The 17,678-nt window shown below is 57.4% G+C and overlaps 1 protein-coding gene across 11 annotated transcripts in view; it reads right to left on the bottom strand.

Annotated features, from left to right (window-relative positions):
* SLC12A7 (solute carrier family 12 member 7) overlaps window positions 1-17,678 on the bottom strand; it is a 91,070-nt gene that overhangs the window by 5,505 nt on the left and 67,887 nt on the right. For 10 of the 11 annotated variants that reach the window (XM_066375002.1, XM_066375010.1, XM_066375021.1 and 7 more), the window contains exons 9-22: window positions 16,747-16,914; window positions 14,053-14,151; window positions 13,352-13,409; window positions 12,566-12,740; window positions 10,947-11,065; window positions 10,431-10,529; window positions 9,317-9,436; window positions 8,310-8,414; window positions 7,540-7,708; window positions 5,459-5,654; window positions 4,905-5,074; window positions 4,549-4,680; window positions 2,177-2,284; window positions 906-1,081 (exon numbers count right to left, since the gene is read on the bottom strand). In XM_066375002.1, the coding sequence (XP_066231099.1) occupies window positions 906-1,081; window positions 2,177-2,284; window positions 4,549-4,680; window positions 4,905-5,074; window positions 5,459-5,654; window positions 7,540-7,708; window positions 8,310-8,414; window positions 9,317-9,436; window positions 10,431-10,529; window positions 10,947-11,065; window positions 12,566-12,740; window positions 13,352-13,409; window positions 14,053-14,151; window positions 16,747-16,914 (1,894 nt within the window). Of the gene's footprint in view, window positions 1-890; window positions 1,082-2,176; window positions 2,285-4,548; window positions 4,681-4,904; window positions 5,075-5,458; window positions 5,655-7,539; window positions 7,709-8,309; window positions 8,415-9,316; window positions 9,437-10,430; window positions 10,530-10,946; window positions 11,066-12,565; window positions 12,741-13,351; window positions 13,410-14,052; window positions 14,152-16,746; window positions 16,915-17,678 lie in introns of all 11 variants that reach the window. The other variant, XM_066375083.1, reaches the window with a different exon arrangement.

The following is a 17,678-nucleotide window of genomic DNA, read 5'->3' as shown; positions in this document are numbered from 1 at the left end:
GGAATGTAGGAATGTGCCGTGAGCCGCTCTGAACGGAGATGAGCAATTAGACCGGAAACTACTGAAACTACAGCAGTGGCGAGCAGGCTCTGTCGGCACACTGGCACACACGCACACAGACACGCACGTACAGATGGACAAGCGCACACGCAGCCACGCACACAGTTTACGAGGGGTGCGTGGGCCAGACATGCGAGGCAAGCAGGCTAACAGGTATCCTAAACCAAGTGAATGACTTACAGATTTCCCCATTCTCTACATGGAAGAGAAAACACAGAGAACACGTTACTTCAGCAGCGACCGTGATGCACATTTTTAAACAACTGTGAGCTCACCCTAGGCTGTCTTTTCCTGGCCTACCTCGGTCTTTCTCTGTGAGGGATGCTTCACCCCAGGAGCCACAGAAAGCCTCCAGGCCCTTCCCAACAACCCAGGCTTCAGGGTGTAGCCACTGCTGATGACCCCAGAGAGATGCTGCCCTGCTCTCCCATCCTGGGGCTCAGGGGCTGTGTAACTATGACTCAACCCAGACCCCCCTCGAGAGCCCAGCCACACTGTACTCTCCATGGGCACCTCTACCAGCTCCGTGGTTCTCAGCAAAATGACACGGATAGGAGCCAATGCAGGGGTACAGGCCCCCGGCCCTGAGAGGCCGCCTGCTTCACCAGCAGGGTCCAAGCTGGAAGTCCTAATCCATCCAGACCCTAACTTCTAGCTTCTTTCTGTAAGACCCACAAGAACAAAGACAAGCCCAACTTCATGACTGACTCACTGCTCGGGCCCGACTAACCAGACCTGAGAGTTCCCTGCCCTTCCAGGCCTGACAGCCTGCAGCTGTGTGCCTTTGCCCTCAGGGAGCAAAAAGGCTCGAGACCTGCCACCTGGGTCACCAGGTTGATACTCACGGCTTCAGGCTGAAGAGGTCTTTGAACCCGGACACAGTGTCTTTGTTCCTATACTTTTCCGCGATCAGCTTCTCCTTCGTCCAGGTCATCTGTACCTTGTCGGGTGTGGAAGGGGCTTGGACCTTGGCAGCCACCGCAGAATGGGATGCCGTGTTCCTGTCGTGAATTAGCTGAGCCTGTGGGAGGACAGGAGCAGCAACAGAACTTACTTACCACAGCAGGTCTCCAAATTGCCCCAGGGAGGAGGTGAGCATGGGAGGGAGAAGCCACTGGCCACAGAACCAAGAGGGTTTCATGACCAAGTGGACCCAGGGACCCCCCCCCCACACACACTGGGCCCCAGCACTGCCCACACTCCATGTTGACACAAGGGGATGTTCACGTCCTTAAGTCTCTGCTTCACATGTTGCCTCCGCTTCCCAACCTGCTCATCTACCCATTCACTCACTAAATAATCTGTCGCCTCATTTATCCATTCATTCATCCCCTCAGCCATCCATCTTTCCTCTCATTCATGCATCCATCCCCTCACCCACTCATTCATTCATTCATTCATCCGTTCATCCATCTACTCGCTCGTAAACAACAAAGAAGCCGCTAGGGAGCCCATGCTTTGGGGTGCCATGGAGTTTGGGGATGGGTGGGGTGGGGGGGCAGCTTTGGCATTACATAAAGCACCCGGGGCAGCCTGAGTATAGAGGAGGTATGACGGATGGCCGGAGGGAGGTGGCCTGTGGGGACGAGGCAAGCTCAGGGCAGGGGCCTGCGTGGCCACAGTGACGGTCACTCAGGTGGTGACAGGAGCATGTGGTGTCAGGCACAGAGCCTGGATGAGGGGTTAACAAGTTAGCTTTTAAGGACACACTGTGGTTGCTGGTTTGAAGATGAAAGGGACAGAAGGGTGGCCAATTAGGCCACTCGGTGGTTTGAGCAGGAGATGATGCCAGAGAAGAGTGGGCTGTGTGTGGATGGGACAGCTCTGAGTAGACTGTGTGTGCAATACCACTGGTGATACAGCCCCTGAACCCAGCCTGGGCATGGTCCACAGAGGCCAGTGAAGGTACAAGACCTTGATCTGTGTGGGGAGAGGTAGAGGTGGAAGTCAGGCCACCCAGTCACTCACAAAACCAGGGATGGAGATGACCGGCTCAAAATGACTGCAAAGATCCTGGTCCCAACAGCCCTACGGGGTCTGGAGGAGCACAGGGTCCTGCACCACCAGCTACGGGACTGAGCATCCCCACTGCGGGGTGTCCAGCGCCTGCACGCACCTCCCTCTCCTGCTCCGTCTTGGACAGCTGCATCTGCTTCAGCATCTGGCTTCTCTGCTCCATGACCAGTGTCTTCTCGTAGGTGAACGCGGAGATGTCGTTCTCAACCTAGAACGTCCCAGGGCACAGAAGTAAACTCTACATGTACAGAACATGACGTTTTCACCACAATCTCCCGCTCCACTTGGTATTTGAGCAGGTGCTGAAACAAGAGGCTGCCGGCCCCTCCCCCTCAGCCTCACCCTCTGCAAGCTAGGGACCCCAGCTCTGGGAGGGGCGAGCATATGTGTGTGTACATGTGTGATTGAGCATGTGAGCATATACGTGAAAGAGCATGTGTGTGTGTGTGTAAGCGTATCTGCAGGTGAGCATGTGCGTATGTTTAAGTGTGAGTATGCATACACATGTTGCTGGTGAACATGAACAAGTGAGCAGAAGAGCGTGAAACTGTGTAAGCAGCCCTCACACTGAACACGCGACATTCCCTGCCCACGCCCCTCCCCAGGACCACATTCACGAACACAAGATGCCCATGAGGAAGGAAACACTATGCCCACAGCTAGCCACGCATACAATAAATGTCTAGGTCTCTGGACTTGGCAGTGGCCCCCAGTGGACAACCCGGGTGCAAGGGATACACTCACAAGGGGGAGAGTTGTTTGTGCCCAGGAGAGCCAGCCACCTAACCTGCCCACTGACCACAGAACTTGGTCCTTTCCTGACACTGACACGTCCTTCACTAGGTGACACTGGGTCCTCCCTGTCCCTGCGCACCACACCCGCAGCCCCCAGGACTTCTGTGGAGCTCTGTGCCTCCGTCCACCAGGCCTGGTGAGCTGGGTGTCATTCCTTGGCCCTTTCCACGAGTCAGCGTGGAGAAATAAATTTTTATGTACTATTTCTGTATCAGTCCACTCTCCTAAATTCTTACTGAATAAAATGTTTATCTTCTTATTTCCCCCATACTTAAATAAACTGATTCTGGCCTGGGTGCTCTTTGAGTCCATTAACTAAATGTCCATTTATTCTTACTTCCCTGATGTTCTTAATAAAACCCAGTCAAGCTCTTGACCCTTAGGCAACCCATAGGCCCCTGCCTCCTGAGGACCCTAAACTAAAGCCCAGGCTCGGGGGCTGCAGGTGACACCCCAGGCCCTGCTCTCCGTGAACAGGGCTCCCGCTGCACAGCACTCCACGTGAGAATGGCATCTGGACCATCTTGGAGGGGCTAACCAGAAGATTCCAGAAACAGCAGAAGGGGAAGGAGGGGCCTAACTGGACACGAGCCACGGCCTCGCCCTCACACAGGAGTGCCCAACTGCAACTGTAAATCCCGCAGGGCCCACCCCGACAGGCGGGCCGCAGGGTGGCGCCAGGCAGAAGCTGGACACTTTCATGTTCACAAAGGAAACACAACTATGTCCTTAAACCATAAATGCTTCTACTGAAACCTAATTAGCAGCCATGACTGAAACCCAGCAGGGCTGCAGATCTTAACAATGCTGCTGTTAAATAAATGGCACCAACTACCCACTTAGAAAGCTGAGTAAGACCAGTGACTTTACTCAAACTGGTGACACTGACACCATGCCTCAGTGTCCTCCTCAAATGGGGCCCAGATATTTGCATCTTAATTCAGTTTGGTTTCAGGGGATTTAAAATGAGTGAGGTCACCAATGGACAGTTACAGGAGGGTGGGGGGCGACGGCAAAGGGATGCAGGAGCCGCGGGGAAGACGTCTGGAAGGCCAGAGCTGGACGACGTGAGCAACAGAATGAACAGTGTGGTGAGCAACCCTACGTGCAAAGGAGTGTGAGAGCCAGACACAATGCACCCGACACACTCGGGAAGGATCCTGACAACTCAGCCCCTCCTGCACCCTGAGGACTGGGGACACACCTCCAGAACAGTCTGGACTTCACAAAGGGGGCGCCTGCAGGCACACTTGGGCCACAGATTCTCATCACCCGTGTGTTGGGCTGAATGTCACACTCCCCTTACAGGACACACCGGGGAGGGCACGGCACCTCTGGGGTCTTCCTCCCATAAAATCCAGTCCAGCCACGAGAAAAACATCGGGCAGACCTCACCGGGGGAACATTCTACTAAACACCTGAGCCCCTCTAAACTACCAAGGTCATAAAGAAGAGAGAAACTGTCGCAGCCCGGAGGAGAGAATGCAGCCTGGGTCCTGAAACACAGAAGGAGGTGAGGGATGACGGGAGACACTGACGGTGGGGGGCACGGAGGGCAGCGGTGCTCAGGGCCCACGGGAACCCCGCTCCACCGCCACGTTCTCGCAGACCCAGCACTGCGCCAAACCCGAACACAGCACAGCCGCAGCCCGCCCGGCCGAGCCCGCACGCTCTCACCATCTCCACCACCTCCACCTCCGCAGTGATCCTGAGGTGGTACAGGAACGTCTGCAGGTCCTTCTTCATCTGGATGCTGTTGTCGTCCTCCTGAGCCACTGTGAAGATGCGCATCCGGCACTTCCTCCACACCTGGGGTGCGGGGCAGGAGACGTGCTCAGGGCAGTTTCTGACATCGCTGGCCTGCACGGCCCACCCCATGGGACACAGGCCCCCCCAGAGTCCCCCAACGCGTGACCCCTGCCCCTCCAGGACCTCCCACCTATGACCCATGACCCCCTACCTGTGACCCCCAAGGCCTCACCTATGACTATAGCCCTTAAGCCCCCACCTGTGACCCCTGACCCCACTCCCACCTTGTGCTGCCGCAGCAGGAAGGGCAGCAGCATGAGCAGGCCGCCATCATGCACGATCCACCACACATCAATGTTCCCATCGCTAAAGCGTTCTTGGTTTTGTGGAAACAGGTCCACGTTTTTGGCCACCAGCAGGGCCTGCTGTGCTGCTGTGGTGTCACGGACGGTGTCTGTACAGACAGCACATGGGTCAGAGGGGTCTCGGCAGAACTGCCCACCCCAGGGGCTCACTGGGCACCATCCAGTGCAGGAGGCCACCGGGTCTCCACAGAGCCCCCACTCAGGGTGGGCTCTGAAGCAGCCCTCATTCCATCAGCAACTCTGCAGTCGGCCCAGGGTAGTGGGCAGCCAAGCCAGACACCTCCCCAGGGATGGCCAAACTGGGGGGCACAGTCAGGGGAAAGGAAGAGCGGGGCTCAAAGATTCCAAACGGCCATTCGCTTTTAAAATATGTTCAAGAGAAACGCCATAGCTTGTGGTTCCAACAGGCCTCCAAGAAGCAGCTTTCAGGCCAGTGACCTCAACACCCACAGCCTTTGGGAGATGTTACCCACCGACAAAGTTCTTCCAGGAGAAGGGGTTGTCCTCGTCTTTCCAGAACGTGGGCCAGGCCATGAGCACCGTGTTGTGCTTCATGCCCCCCAGACCAGCCGACTGGATCAGGTGGGACATGCCGTCCCGCAGGTTGGAGGACACCACCAGCTGGCAGAAGCCTTTGGTCTTCTCGGCACTCATCAGGGACCGGATGTTCTAGGGAGAGGCCAGGAGTCAGCGCTGCAGCGCCCACGGAGCAGCTCGAGAGCGTGCACCCGTCCCACCAACCCACCACGAGGGCCGGGGCAGCTCTGGGCAGACCCCACACCGACATCACTGCCTCAGGGTAAGGCCAGAGGCTGAGAGTGGATGGTGCCTATGGTGCCTGAACTCAGGACCAGGAGAGCGCTCTGGGGGACTGCCTGCGTGTGCGTGTGTCACCCACGGGGGTGATGGTAAGCGCTGTGCATATAACTCGAGGTGGCTCTTTCAACATGATCTACGTTGTCACAAAAACACCCACCATTTCACTGGGATGCTATAAGCCCTGTGTTAAACACTGGGTTTGTTGAAAACTTTGCTAGAATGTGTCAAATCCAACGACTCTTCTAAGAAAAACTGTGGTACTTCGTGGGTTCAGGGATGAAATATAAGGTGTGTGCCACGTGCCCCGCATGCAGTTCCTGCCTGCTCGGTCACATGCGGGCATCTGACCAGGCAGCTTGATTTCAGAAAAGCCCCAACATGCAGTGAGCCAACAACATGTCTTCCATTAAAGCAATGCCACATGTGGATGTTAGTCTCCTTGCTGGCCACACTGACCAGCCCACAGAAGCCAGGCTTGTGGCCTTAGGCAGAGCCACAAGCCACAGAGAAGCAATCTTGGGTCCCTTGGATGTCGGCCTCCTAGAATGGGAATGTCTCCCAGGCCTGCCCCATTCTGCACTCTGAAACACAGATCACCTGTTTTCTTAAATCTTGCAGGTCTGTGAACACAGGAATTTGGCCCTAGGATGGACTATACCCAATTCAAATGATGTGGATGAGATTTGGGACGTTAGAGCTGCTGAGAGCCGATGGAACTCTGGACCGAGAACTGACAGTGAGCTGACTGGAGAGGGTGTTGGGGTTAGATGAATGTACTCTGCACAAAAGCAGATAGAAGCATTTTGGGGTCCAAAGACAGACTATGGTGGGTTGACATTGGCCCCCCCAAAAGACATGTCTACATCCTAATCCTGATAACCGGTGAATGTGGCCTTATTTGGGAAAAGGGTCTCTGCAGCTGTGATTAAGAATCCTAAGAGGAGGAGACCATCCTGGATCATCCAGGTGGCCTTGAATCCAGTGAGAAGTGTCCTTATAAGAGACAGAACAAAAAAGACACAGATGGAGAAGTCTATAAAGACAGGGGAGAGATGCAGCCACACACCCAGGGACACCTGAAGCCCCTTCAGTGGCTGTAGGAAACAGGAAGGGTCTTCCCCTCAGACTTCAGAGAGGGTATGAGCCTGCAACACTGATTTTGGACTTTCAGCCCAAAGAGGAGGAGGATAAACCTATGTTTGTTGTCAGCCCCCCCTGCGTGTGGTCATTAGTTACAGCCACTGCAGGACACTCATACAAAGGGCAAGAGTCCCTCCCCTCTGCCCTGCTGAGACCTCAGAGCCTCTGAGCAGGCAGACCTTTCTTTCAGAAGCACAGGGACCTCAAACATGGAAGTGAACCGAATTGGAGCCAGGCTGTCACAGGGCTCTAGAAGAACCTGTCCATCAATGGAGGACTCCTCCAAGGTTTGAGCTAAATAGCCCCTCACCGGCTCTGCAACCTTCCTGAGTGTAACCAGCACTCTCTTTCAGGTCCCAAAGCATCACATGTTGGGGGCATTTCTTAAGTAGTTTCAGTCCTAAACACTTCAAACTCAAAAACTACTGTCCTTTTTGAGATAAGCAATAGCACAGCACACAGCACTGCCCGGGGCACTGGAGGTGGAAGGCCTCTGCAGCCCAGGCAGACATGGTCTGGCCTCCACGCCCTCTGCTCCCTCACAGGCCGTCCTGGGTCCACCTCTGTCTTCCAGGCCCGGCCAGCACCCACCCACCTCCTCGGCCCTCTGGGCCTCCGCATGCTTGTCCAGGTAGGTCCCCTCCAGAACGGAGCCCACGATGGTCAGGCCCTTGCCAGCCTTGAGCTGCGTAGTGAAGGACAGCAGGCGAGGGTGCTTCACACACTGCTCAGAATCCAGGTTCAACATCACCAGCACCTGGGGCCTGTGCAGGGACAGCAGTTACCATGTCAACGCTTCACCACATGCTCACAGGTGGACAGGTGAGACATACGGGACAAGTGAAACAGGTGAACAGATGAGACAAGTGTATAGTCAGACACCTCCCTGAGGCCCCCTGAGCCTAGGAACCCCTGCTGAAAACCCCAGTGAGCACCTCCCATTCCTGCCTGTTAACGCCCCCAGGTAAGTGCAGGCCAGGGAGACCAAGAGCTTTCAGAGCAGATTGAATTCCTGTTCTGCGTGGGCAAGCCTCCTCCCAGAAGTGAGAAGAGGGAGCAGCCCAGCTGTTACATGCTGAAGTCCTCGATCCAATCTGCAGCAGGAGCCCCACCAGGAAAGCTCACCTGCGCCCCCACCCACCACACAGCCCAGGCCCAGCTTGGAGCCCAGCACCGCCCTCCAGATGTCCGATCAGACACACACTGATCACACCCAGGCTGACCCACTATCCACACCAGAAGCTTCCAAGACATCATTTCCTAACAAGAGGAGGAATGGCTGCTCTGTGTAAATCTGACTTCAGAAACAAGTGCCCCCCAGGATCAAAGGGCGGGGTGGGCTTGGGGCGGGCTGCCAGCGCTCACCTCCAGTTCTTGGTGTGTGGGGGGCCGTGTTCCACGCGCAGCAGGGCGTAGCGGGCAGCATTCAGCGACAGCCCCCGGATGCCGTCCCCCCACTCCTTCTCGGCCCTGTGGACGAGGGGCAGCAGTGAGGCCCCGGCCCCGCAGTGGGCACTCGGGAAGATGCCCACAGGGCAGCCGCCCCAGTACGCTGACTTAGGAGCTCCTGGGGATTCCGTGATGGAGGAGGGGGCTTCCAGGCCAGCCAAGAGGGAAAGGCCTGCCTTGGGGAGGGGCAGCCTGGCTGGGAGGGATAGAGGGGGCGGTGGCCCTGGTGCCCTGTATGGGACCTCAGCGTTGGGGCTGACTGGGGGAGATGAAGAGGATGGGGGAGGTCTGATGGGCAGGCAGTGACCTGGGCAGAGCTGGCTCCAAAGACTGGGGTCACCAGCACAAGCAGCCACGGCCCCCAGGCCCTCCTTCCAAACCACCCCGAGAGCTGGGATTGGGACTTCAGGCAGCCCACCCACCCCACCACCTCTCTCTCCCACCCAGACCCCCACCGGGACCAGGGGGGCTGGGGAAATGGCCCTGTGAGGAACTACAGGCTCTGAGATGCAGTTAACTAGAGGTACTATTGTTGCTCATGGCTTTCTTTTTTTGATGCTGTGGTTTCTGGAAATTCTGAAATCCGTCACACATCAGTGCTGCCACTGGGTGGGTTTTAGCTTCCGAAAAGCACACTAAAAAATTGTGGCTTTTACATACAGACATAGGTAAACCTAATGCTGTGTCATAACAAATAGAATCAACTGAGAACAGCAGACGTGGTGGCTCGCCACGTGTTAGGACAATGGCTACAGCAGAGAGACACCATCCAGGTCCCTGTGCGCATGTCCTCACTAGAGGGACCCCGGCCCTCCTGGTCCAAGGGGGCCCCGCCAAAAACTTGACTATAAAACCCTAGAGAGGCCCCAGTCTGGGGGCAGGAACCCCGTGAATGTGGTGGCCACGTGGCCCACAAAGCTCACCCGCGGTACTCGATGTACTTGTAGATACAGCCGGCAATGAGCATGGCGAACAGGGCGTAGTACCAGGAGCAGATGAACATCAGAGCTAGGCAGAGGCTCATGCCCAGGAATGACAGAGTCCTGGGGGGATGTGTGGTCAGTGTGGCCACAGTGGAGACCAGAGTCCACGCCCAGCTCACCTCCCGACCCCTACACCTCACACACCACCTTCTCCCAAGCCCCAAACTAGCACCTTAGCCGCTGTCTCAAAAACATCACTGATCTCAGCCTGACCAGACGGTGGCACAGTGGATACAGCATGGGACTGGGACGCTGAGGACAGAACCAGGTTCGAAACCCCGAAGTCCCTGGCTTGAGCGCAGGCTCACCAGCTTGAGCGTGGGGTCACCAGCTTGAGCGTGGGATCATAGATATGACCCCATGGTAGCTGGTTTGAAGCCCAACATCGCTCACTTGAGTCCAAGGTCACTGGCTTGAGCAAGGGGTAACTCACTCTGCTGTAGCCCCCAGGTCAAGGCACATATGAGAAAGCAATCAATGAACAACTAAGGAGACTAAGGTGCCACAACAAAGACTTGATACTTCTCATCTCTCTCCCTTCCTGTCTGTCTGTCCCTATCTATCCCTCTCTCTGTCTCTGTCTCAAAAAAAAAAAAAAAGGAAAAAAACATTACTGGTCTCTTAGTTAAAATCTATTTTTTAGTTATTCCTAAAAACCAGCAGGGATGCCTGGCAGCCAGTTCTTCAACCTGGAGTCAGCGCCAAGGGCTGAAACGGCCCTGCTGACACCTGTCGGAGCCCTGGCTCTTCCACAATGCTGAACGCTCACTCTGTCCTCCAGGGCACGCAGCACCCCGCTGAGCACGAAACTCAGCACCTGACTCCCGGGGAACATGAGACTGAGCAGCCCCGGATCCCACACTAAAAACAAGGGTTGCCACATGATAGGCGCCCCGAGTGACAAGCACGGGCATGCTGCCCTCCACAGCCTGGCGGGGCTCTTCCACAGAGGACAGCCACCCCGCCCCCCCCAGCCTGCAGGCCCCCCCAGCAGCTGGCCTGGCAGACGTGCCATGTGCCCCCTCCCGGCGGCAGCCTTGCAGGGCAGCCTTACCAGTGGTAGTATCGGAAGCGCGGGCGCCAGTTGGGGGTGCGCAGCAGGGTCTGCACGGCGCAAGCCAGGTTCACAAACATGTAGCACATGAGGAAGAACCTGGGGACCCGAGGAGGAGGAGCAGTGTCAGAGGGGCGGGGGCAGGTCCCAGGGTGGTCCCAATGTCGGCTCTGTCCTGCGGGAGCCCCACCCACCGCTTCCCATGAGGCCCCTCGTCCACATCACTGATGTTTCTGGGGGGCTTCCCTGCGCCCCTGTCCACACCACTGTCCCTGCTGTGGGTTCTCCCTTCCCCACCATCCACATAGCTGCCCTCCTCGAAGCCTCCCTGCCCCCCTCCCATCCGCACCACTGTCCCACACCGGAACTGCCTGTGCCCCTGTGCCCATCCCTGTCTGCTGTGCCCTGAGCAGAGAGCCAGCCCTGAGACCAGGGCCTTACGTCCCCATAGTGGTCACAGTGGCAGCCACATCCCCAGGCCTGGTCCTCATAGGCCCTCGCCCCTCCCGCACTCACATGGAGAGGATGGGGGCCACGCTGTCCAGGGAAGCGATGAGGATGCCGATCTCGCAGATGAGAGCTGTGAGCAGCAGCGCCCACGTGGGCTCCCCATTGGCCTTCCCGTGGCCAAACACCTGCAGGGAGAAGGGCACACAGGCTGGGGACCAGGGCCAGGGCCAGGTGGCCCTAGGAACAATACCCCGAGCTGCTTGGCCCCACCCACAGGATGTCAGAGATGCGACATACACAGAAGTGGACTTCCACGACGCATCCTGCACACTACCCAGGGGCCCGGGAAGAAAACCCGACACCCAGCACTTGTGAGGCAGCCGGGTACCATCAGACCCAGGGACCTGGCCGCACCGGGCAGGGTGCAAGGCAAGGCCCAGTGTGCTGGACCAGGTTCTCCTGGGGTCCTAAGCTCAGACTCCAGGGGAAAGAATTTTGCAAGGACCTTACTGAGAGACACCTGGACCTTCACCCACAGCATGTGGGGTGGCAGAACATTCCAGAAGGTCTGCCCCTTGCTCAGGGACACCAGACTTGAAAAGCTGTTCCTACCCACTCCTGCTGCCAGGGGTTCAGGAAAGGGACCCTCAGAGCATGTTGCAGAGACACACAGAATGAAACACAAAATGCAGACCCAGTGGGGCGGCCCCACCGTCAAGCCTCAGGTGGAGTTGAGGGAGGGCTCCACGTCACCAGGGCCAGCCTCCCCATGTCGCCTCCCCAGACGGCCTGACCTCCTGACCATCACACATGGTCTAGAACGGTCCCCATGCTGTCAGTGCACCCTCCACAACCCCGTCCTCTTCTGTGTGGACAGACAGAAGCTGTGAGAGGTGAAGAAACCCAGATCTGCTGGGGTCGGTTTCAGGAAACTACGGTGAGAGGGGCGGACAACGGGCCACAGCAACATGCTAGCCACGGTCACGCCTCAGCTGTTTGATAAATATGAAGGTCACTGAGTCCCCAAAATTCACCTGGTGAGATCCTGACCCCAGAACCTCAGGACATAACTATGTTTGGAACTGAGAACTATAAAGAGGCGACCAATGATCCAATCTGACTGGAATCCTTACCAGAGGGTAGAACAGACACACGCAGAGGGACAGCCACGTGAGCAGACAAGGGGAGAAGAGGCCTGCCTAGTCCCCAAGGGGAGGCCTCAGAGGAACCAGCCCTGCACCACCCTGACCCCAGACCTTCAGCCTCCAGCAGAGAGAACCAGCTTGTCTTGTTCAAGCCACCGGTCTACTGTCTTCGTCGTGGTGGCACCAGGGCACTTGATACATCAACGGCCTCATGTTCATTCCAGAAAGCTTCAGCCCCAATTGCAAGGAGGGGCTCCGGACAACATGACACTCATCATCATCACCACACTGGGCCAGTCCTGGGGCGCAGCATCCCACAGGGCGATGACAGCCACTGCACCCCACGCCCTCAGCCCAGTGACTACCTGGGGTAAGGGACTGCCAAGCTGGAGGTGGGGACATGGGCCCCACAATCTTTAACAGTAAAGACTGTGTTCTGGGACAGAAACTGGGACCGCTCCAGACATGTTCCTTCCCAAGGGTCCTGCTCTCAGAAGGGAACCATCATGCAGCCCCGAGCCACGGGCAGCCGTCACTCACCTGCAGGAAGGGGATGATGCCATCTCGAGCGATGGCCTGCAGAAGACGCGGTGCCCCCGTCAGACTCTGCAGGCCGGCGCCACAGGTGGAGAAGAAGGAGCCGATGACGATGACCCAGGGGGATGGCCAGGCCAGCATGCCAATGACGAGCTTCCCCTGCAGGGCCTCCCCAAACCTATGGGAGAGGCGGGTAATGTGGACTTTCAAAACATGAACTGAAGATTAAGTTTCCCAGCTTCTGTGTTTGAGTGGGTGCAACACTGCTCTGACCCTGAGGAAACATGGGTCCTGCTCCCCGAGGGTCCTCTCAGGAACAGGGAAGCCACTGGCTGACCCAGGGTCTGTGAGGCCACTGTCACACCTGCACAAGTGATGGACAGCAGCCATGGCCTCACTGTTAGAGACCTGCAGGGGACCTCACGCCCCAAGGGGCTGAGGGACAGGCACCCACCAGAAAGTAGGGTTGGTGGGCGACAGCCTGGGATCCCGGCTGCTCTGCTGGGCCAGCGGGGTGCCCCATGGCCTCTCCCAGGACCGTCTGCACCCCCCCGGCTCTGTTGGGTCCGAGGTGACACTATGGTCCTCCAGCTCCAGGCTGGAGCAGGAGAGGGATGGACGCATCAGACCAAACAGAACCTCAACAAAGGGACAGTGGGGACTTACTGCTCCACATGCCAAGTGTGAAATCCTGAGTGATCTCAACTTCAAAGCTGAGGTCATTCAAGAAAACTGACTCTGACCCCAGAAGTTTCTAGAAGTTGCACATAACCAAGATAAGATACATACTTATCTCGTAAGATCACGCCTTCGATGCAGGCCCCAAAAAGCACGATGCAGGAGAGGTCTGCAGTTGAGGTCAAGGAAGCAATGGACACACATCATGTGCTGGCAGCAGGGCCCTGGTCGCAGGCGGGCCTGGAGCACCCTGTCCCACCCACCCACTCTGGGTGCACTGCCACGTCCAGTGGCCCGCAGGCACCTTCCTCACTTCTGAGCCCCGGAAGCACAGAACTGGGCTCAGGTCAGTGAGGACACGCTGGGCCTGCAGTGTGACCCCTGCAGCAGACACTGACTTATGCGGGGCCAACCTCAGCGGCACCCCGAGGCCAGTGACACAGCTGGGTAAACCGACTAGTGCACGTGTGTATGACTATTACGTAATACACATGCAGTTACGTGTTCCTAGTGTATGTGATACGCTGCATGAGGTAACATGGTTACTGTATGTAGTCACGGATGATATCACATTCCGTAACTGACTGTGGAGATGGAGCCCAAGCGTTGTGTGTTATCTTCTCACATCAAGTTGGCACCAGCCCAGGTCTCTCTCTAAAGGACAGATGTCAGAACTCACCTGAACCAGGGAAGCTCACCAAAGCGTGGCAGGCCATGCAGGGCATCAAGGGCAGGAGCCCTCATGCCCGAAGGGGTTGATGGACAGACAGCCCATGCCTGAGCCTCCCATGCCTCGACCCCTTCAAGGATACAAATAAAAGATGTGGTCACAATGGCCAGGATGGTCCCTGTGGGGATGGACTTCTGCGCGTCCTTGAGGTCCCCAGACCGGTTCGAGCCTGCCATGATGCCTATGGAAACACAGGCACAGTTGACCCATTACCGAGCAAACCTAGAGAACTCCATGCCCCTGGCCAAGGCCTCTCTGAGGCTGAGTTAGGACAAACCTAGCCCGGGACCTCAGCTGCTCCGTGCTGGAAAAGATGTGAGCTGAGGAAGACAGTATCTGTGTGGGGCCAACGTCCCCACACAGATGTCACTGTGCAGCTGTGGAACGGCCACAGCAGGGCACGTGGGAAAAGGCCTCAGATGTCCCACACTCTCCGTAGGGACAGCTAACCCCACCATGAACTAAGTCACAGTCAAGAGCAGAGCAAGGCTCACTCAGCCCAGAGGCTTGTTGTTGACACCAAAACCAGAGTCAGCCTCCGGGTGCACCTGATCTCCACTCACTTTCATCTAAGAATTGGGTTCATCCACGTGGCTGGGGGTCAGAAACTCCCAGGACAATGATGCCCAATGCTGACTTCCTCAAGAAACCACATCTGGATCAGGCATTACAAGAACATGGCCCTAGCCTGACCTGTGGTGGCGCAGGGGATAAAGCGTCGACCTGGAAATGCTGAGGTTGCAGGTTCAAAACCCTGGGCTTGCGTGGTGAAGGCACATATGGGAGTTGATGCTTCCAGCTCCTCCCCCCTGTCTTTCTCTCCTCTTTCTCTCTCTCTCCCTCTCTCTCTCCTCTCTAAAATGAATAAATAAAATAAAATAAAATAAAAATAAATAAAAAGAACATGGCCCTAAAGTAACTCAAGGCCTCTCCACATTAACTCAGCGCCGGGTCCAATCCCTCTCCCCCCACCCCGCACACAGGTGTGTCAGTCCCTACACCCTCCTCACGCTCCATTTGGTACATAAAGTAAAATGATTCCAACTAGACTCAAAGAAACACCAACCAATGGCAGGTTTGTTCAGTGCCTCATGAGTATATTCTAGCTGTGACCTGCTGTGCCCACATGCTCAGAAAGGTGGCAGTGCTGGGTGGGTGGGAGCGCTGACAGAGCTCAGACAGGGTGCCACCGGGCACTGGGACCACCTGCACCTACAGACCATGTTTCCCACCAGATGGGGTGGGGGAGTAGGCTCACACCGAGGGGGCGGGGAATGCAGGAGGAGCCAGGCCCACACCAGGGGGCGGGGGAGTACAGGAGAAGCCAGGCTCACACCAACGGGGCAGGAGAGTGCAGGAGGAGCCAGGCTCACACCAAGGGGGCAGGAGAGTGCAGGAGGAGCCAGGCTCACACCAAGGGGGTGGGGGAGTACAGGAGAAGCCAGGCCCACACCAAGGGGGTGGGGGAGTGCAGGAGGAGCCAGGCTCACACCAAGGGGGTGGGGAGTGCAGGAGAAGCCAGGCTCACACCAAGGGGGCAGGAGAGTGCAGGAGGAGCCAGGCTCACACCAACGGGGCGGGGGAGTGCAGGAGGAGCCAGGCTCACACCAAGGGGGTGGGGAGTGCAGGAGGAGCCAGGCCCACACCAACGGGGCGGGGAGTGCAGGAGGAGCCAGGCCCACACCAACGGGGCGGGGAGTGCAGGAGGAGCCAGGCCCACACCAACGGGGCGGGGAGTGCAGGAGGAGCCAGGCCCACACCAACGGGGCGGGGAGTGCAGGAGGAGCCAGGCCCACACCAAGGGGGTGGGGAGTGCAGGAGGAGCCAGGCCCACACGGATGGACAGATGGACGAGGTGGGGGAGTGCAGGAGGAGCCAGGCTCACACCGACTGGGTGGGGGAGTGCAGGAGGAGCCAGGCCCACAAGGATGGACGGATGGACAAGGTGGGTGAGTGCAGGAGGAGCCAGGTTCACACCGACTGGGTGGGGGAGTGCAGGAGGAGCCAGGCCCACACCCCCACAGTTGCCAAAGCGAGTCCATGACCCCACACCTTGAGGGGAGACTAAAAAGAAGCACTTGTCAACATCTCCCCAACCCTCGCCTCTAAACTCCACGGCTTAGGGAGAGCTCAGGGGAAGTAGGTGGTGAGCGGCCCCTTGCAGGCCAGCCTTCCAGAGCACAGACAGGCTGGTGGTGGGAGCAGGAGCTGACCTCGACGGGGACCAGAGGGATAGATCCCCTGACAGCCACAGGCTGCTCGCTCAGCCAGGCCACGCCAGGAGGGGCTGGTGGCTCCCCCTTTGTGGGGGGCAGGCTGAGGGATGTTCAGGTGGGAGGTGGTCTCCAGAAGCAGTATGTGTGCACGTGTGTGTGCTTGGGCAAGGGGAGGGGGACAGGATGTTCGTACATGAAGGACCATCCCAGAAGGTCAGCTGACCCTCTTGTAAGGACAAGGCCGGCTGCAGTGCCTGATCACTAACAGTTCTCTGTGTCCACTCAACCTAACAGTGCACGAGGTGTTCTCAACAAGTCCTCACCACAGTCACAGAGTAACTGCTATAACACGGGCCTCTCTGGAGAGCATGGAACAAAGCTCTCTTAAGCCACACGATTTCCTGTGCTCCCACTCAGAACAGACAAGGAGCAGATTACGCTCATTTCTTGAGCCAAACAGGAAAGAAAATGGTGGGGGGGGGGGGGGGGGAAGAAGGGACAGGGCTGGCTGTGTGAGAGCTGAGGGAGGGAGCAGATGGCCTGGAATGCCGAGGCCTCACCGGTCACGGAGGGAAAGTAGATGCCGACCAGCATGGTGAAATAGGTCATGATGTCGGTGAGGACGTAGGGCAGCCTGCTGGTTCTGCTCTCCTCCGGCACTGGCACCGACGGCAAGCCCTTCTTCTCCACAAACACCCCTTTGTCCGTGTACACACTCCACAGGTTATCTGTGGGGGGAGAAAAGGATGGGTGACGGGACTCTAGAACCTTCCACGAGGGCTCACGCCATCGGGGAGGCCCAGCAGACATGCAACCAACTTCACACACGGACTAGGACATCAAACTCAAACTGACCTCTAAGGAAACTGTTCGCCTAATCACCGAGTGAAAGATTTTGGTTCTAACGTCAAGTTTAAAGGAAAGACTTCACTTGAACAGGCGTGTCCCTGACAAGCTGCCTTAGGGCTCTGAGGGAAGGTCTCCATGCGGAGGAAGTCAGTCGGCGGTCCCCTCACACAGGTCCCCTCACTGATGGAGGACTCCTAAGGGGCAGCAATAGCCCTCCTCCCCCACACAATCGAGGTGACACCTGAAACTGCCTCTTACCTGTGCAAATGCATCCCTGGGCAGATCACAGTCTGTGACCTGCTCCCCACACAGCTCCGCTTCCTCCCAAACCCCCTACAGGGTCCCTGCTGTGGAGCCCATCCCCTCAGCCTCCTCCCACAGGGACCCCCCTCACGGATACCCCACAGGGACACCCCAACCCCTGCAGGTCATCTCCATGCCTCACTCCCACCTTCCAACCTCTCCCTGCTCCCTCAAAACAGGGCACCCTGTCTCTACCTCTCCCCTCCCTGTGTGACCTGGAAACAGCTGTTCCCTCCAAGGGTCTTGCTCCGCCCGAACCCAGACGTGGGGGTTGGGCTCACTTGCTAGGGGCCTCTGAGCATCAGGATCCCCATGCTAAGGGATAGGTGAACTTTTGCAG

The sequence above is a fragment of the Saccopteryx leptura genome, chromosome 1 (genome assembly GCF_036850995.1).
Source record: "Saccopteryx leptura isolate mSacLep1 chromosome 1, mSacLep1_pri_phased_curated, whole genome shotgun sequence".
NCBI lineage: Eukaryota > Metazoa > Chordata > Mammalia > Chiroptera > Emballonuridae > Saccopteryx > Saccopteryx leptura.
Note: the sequence above shows the minus strand (reverse complement) of the source record. Positions and strands in the feature narration are given on the sequence as shown.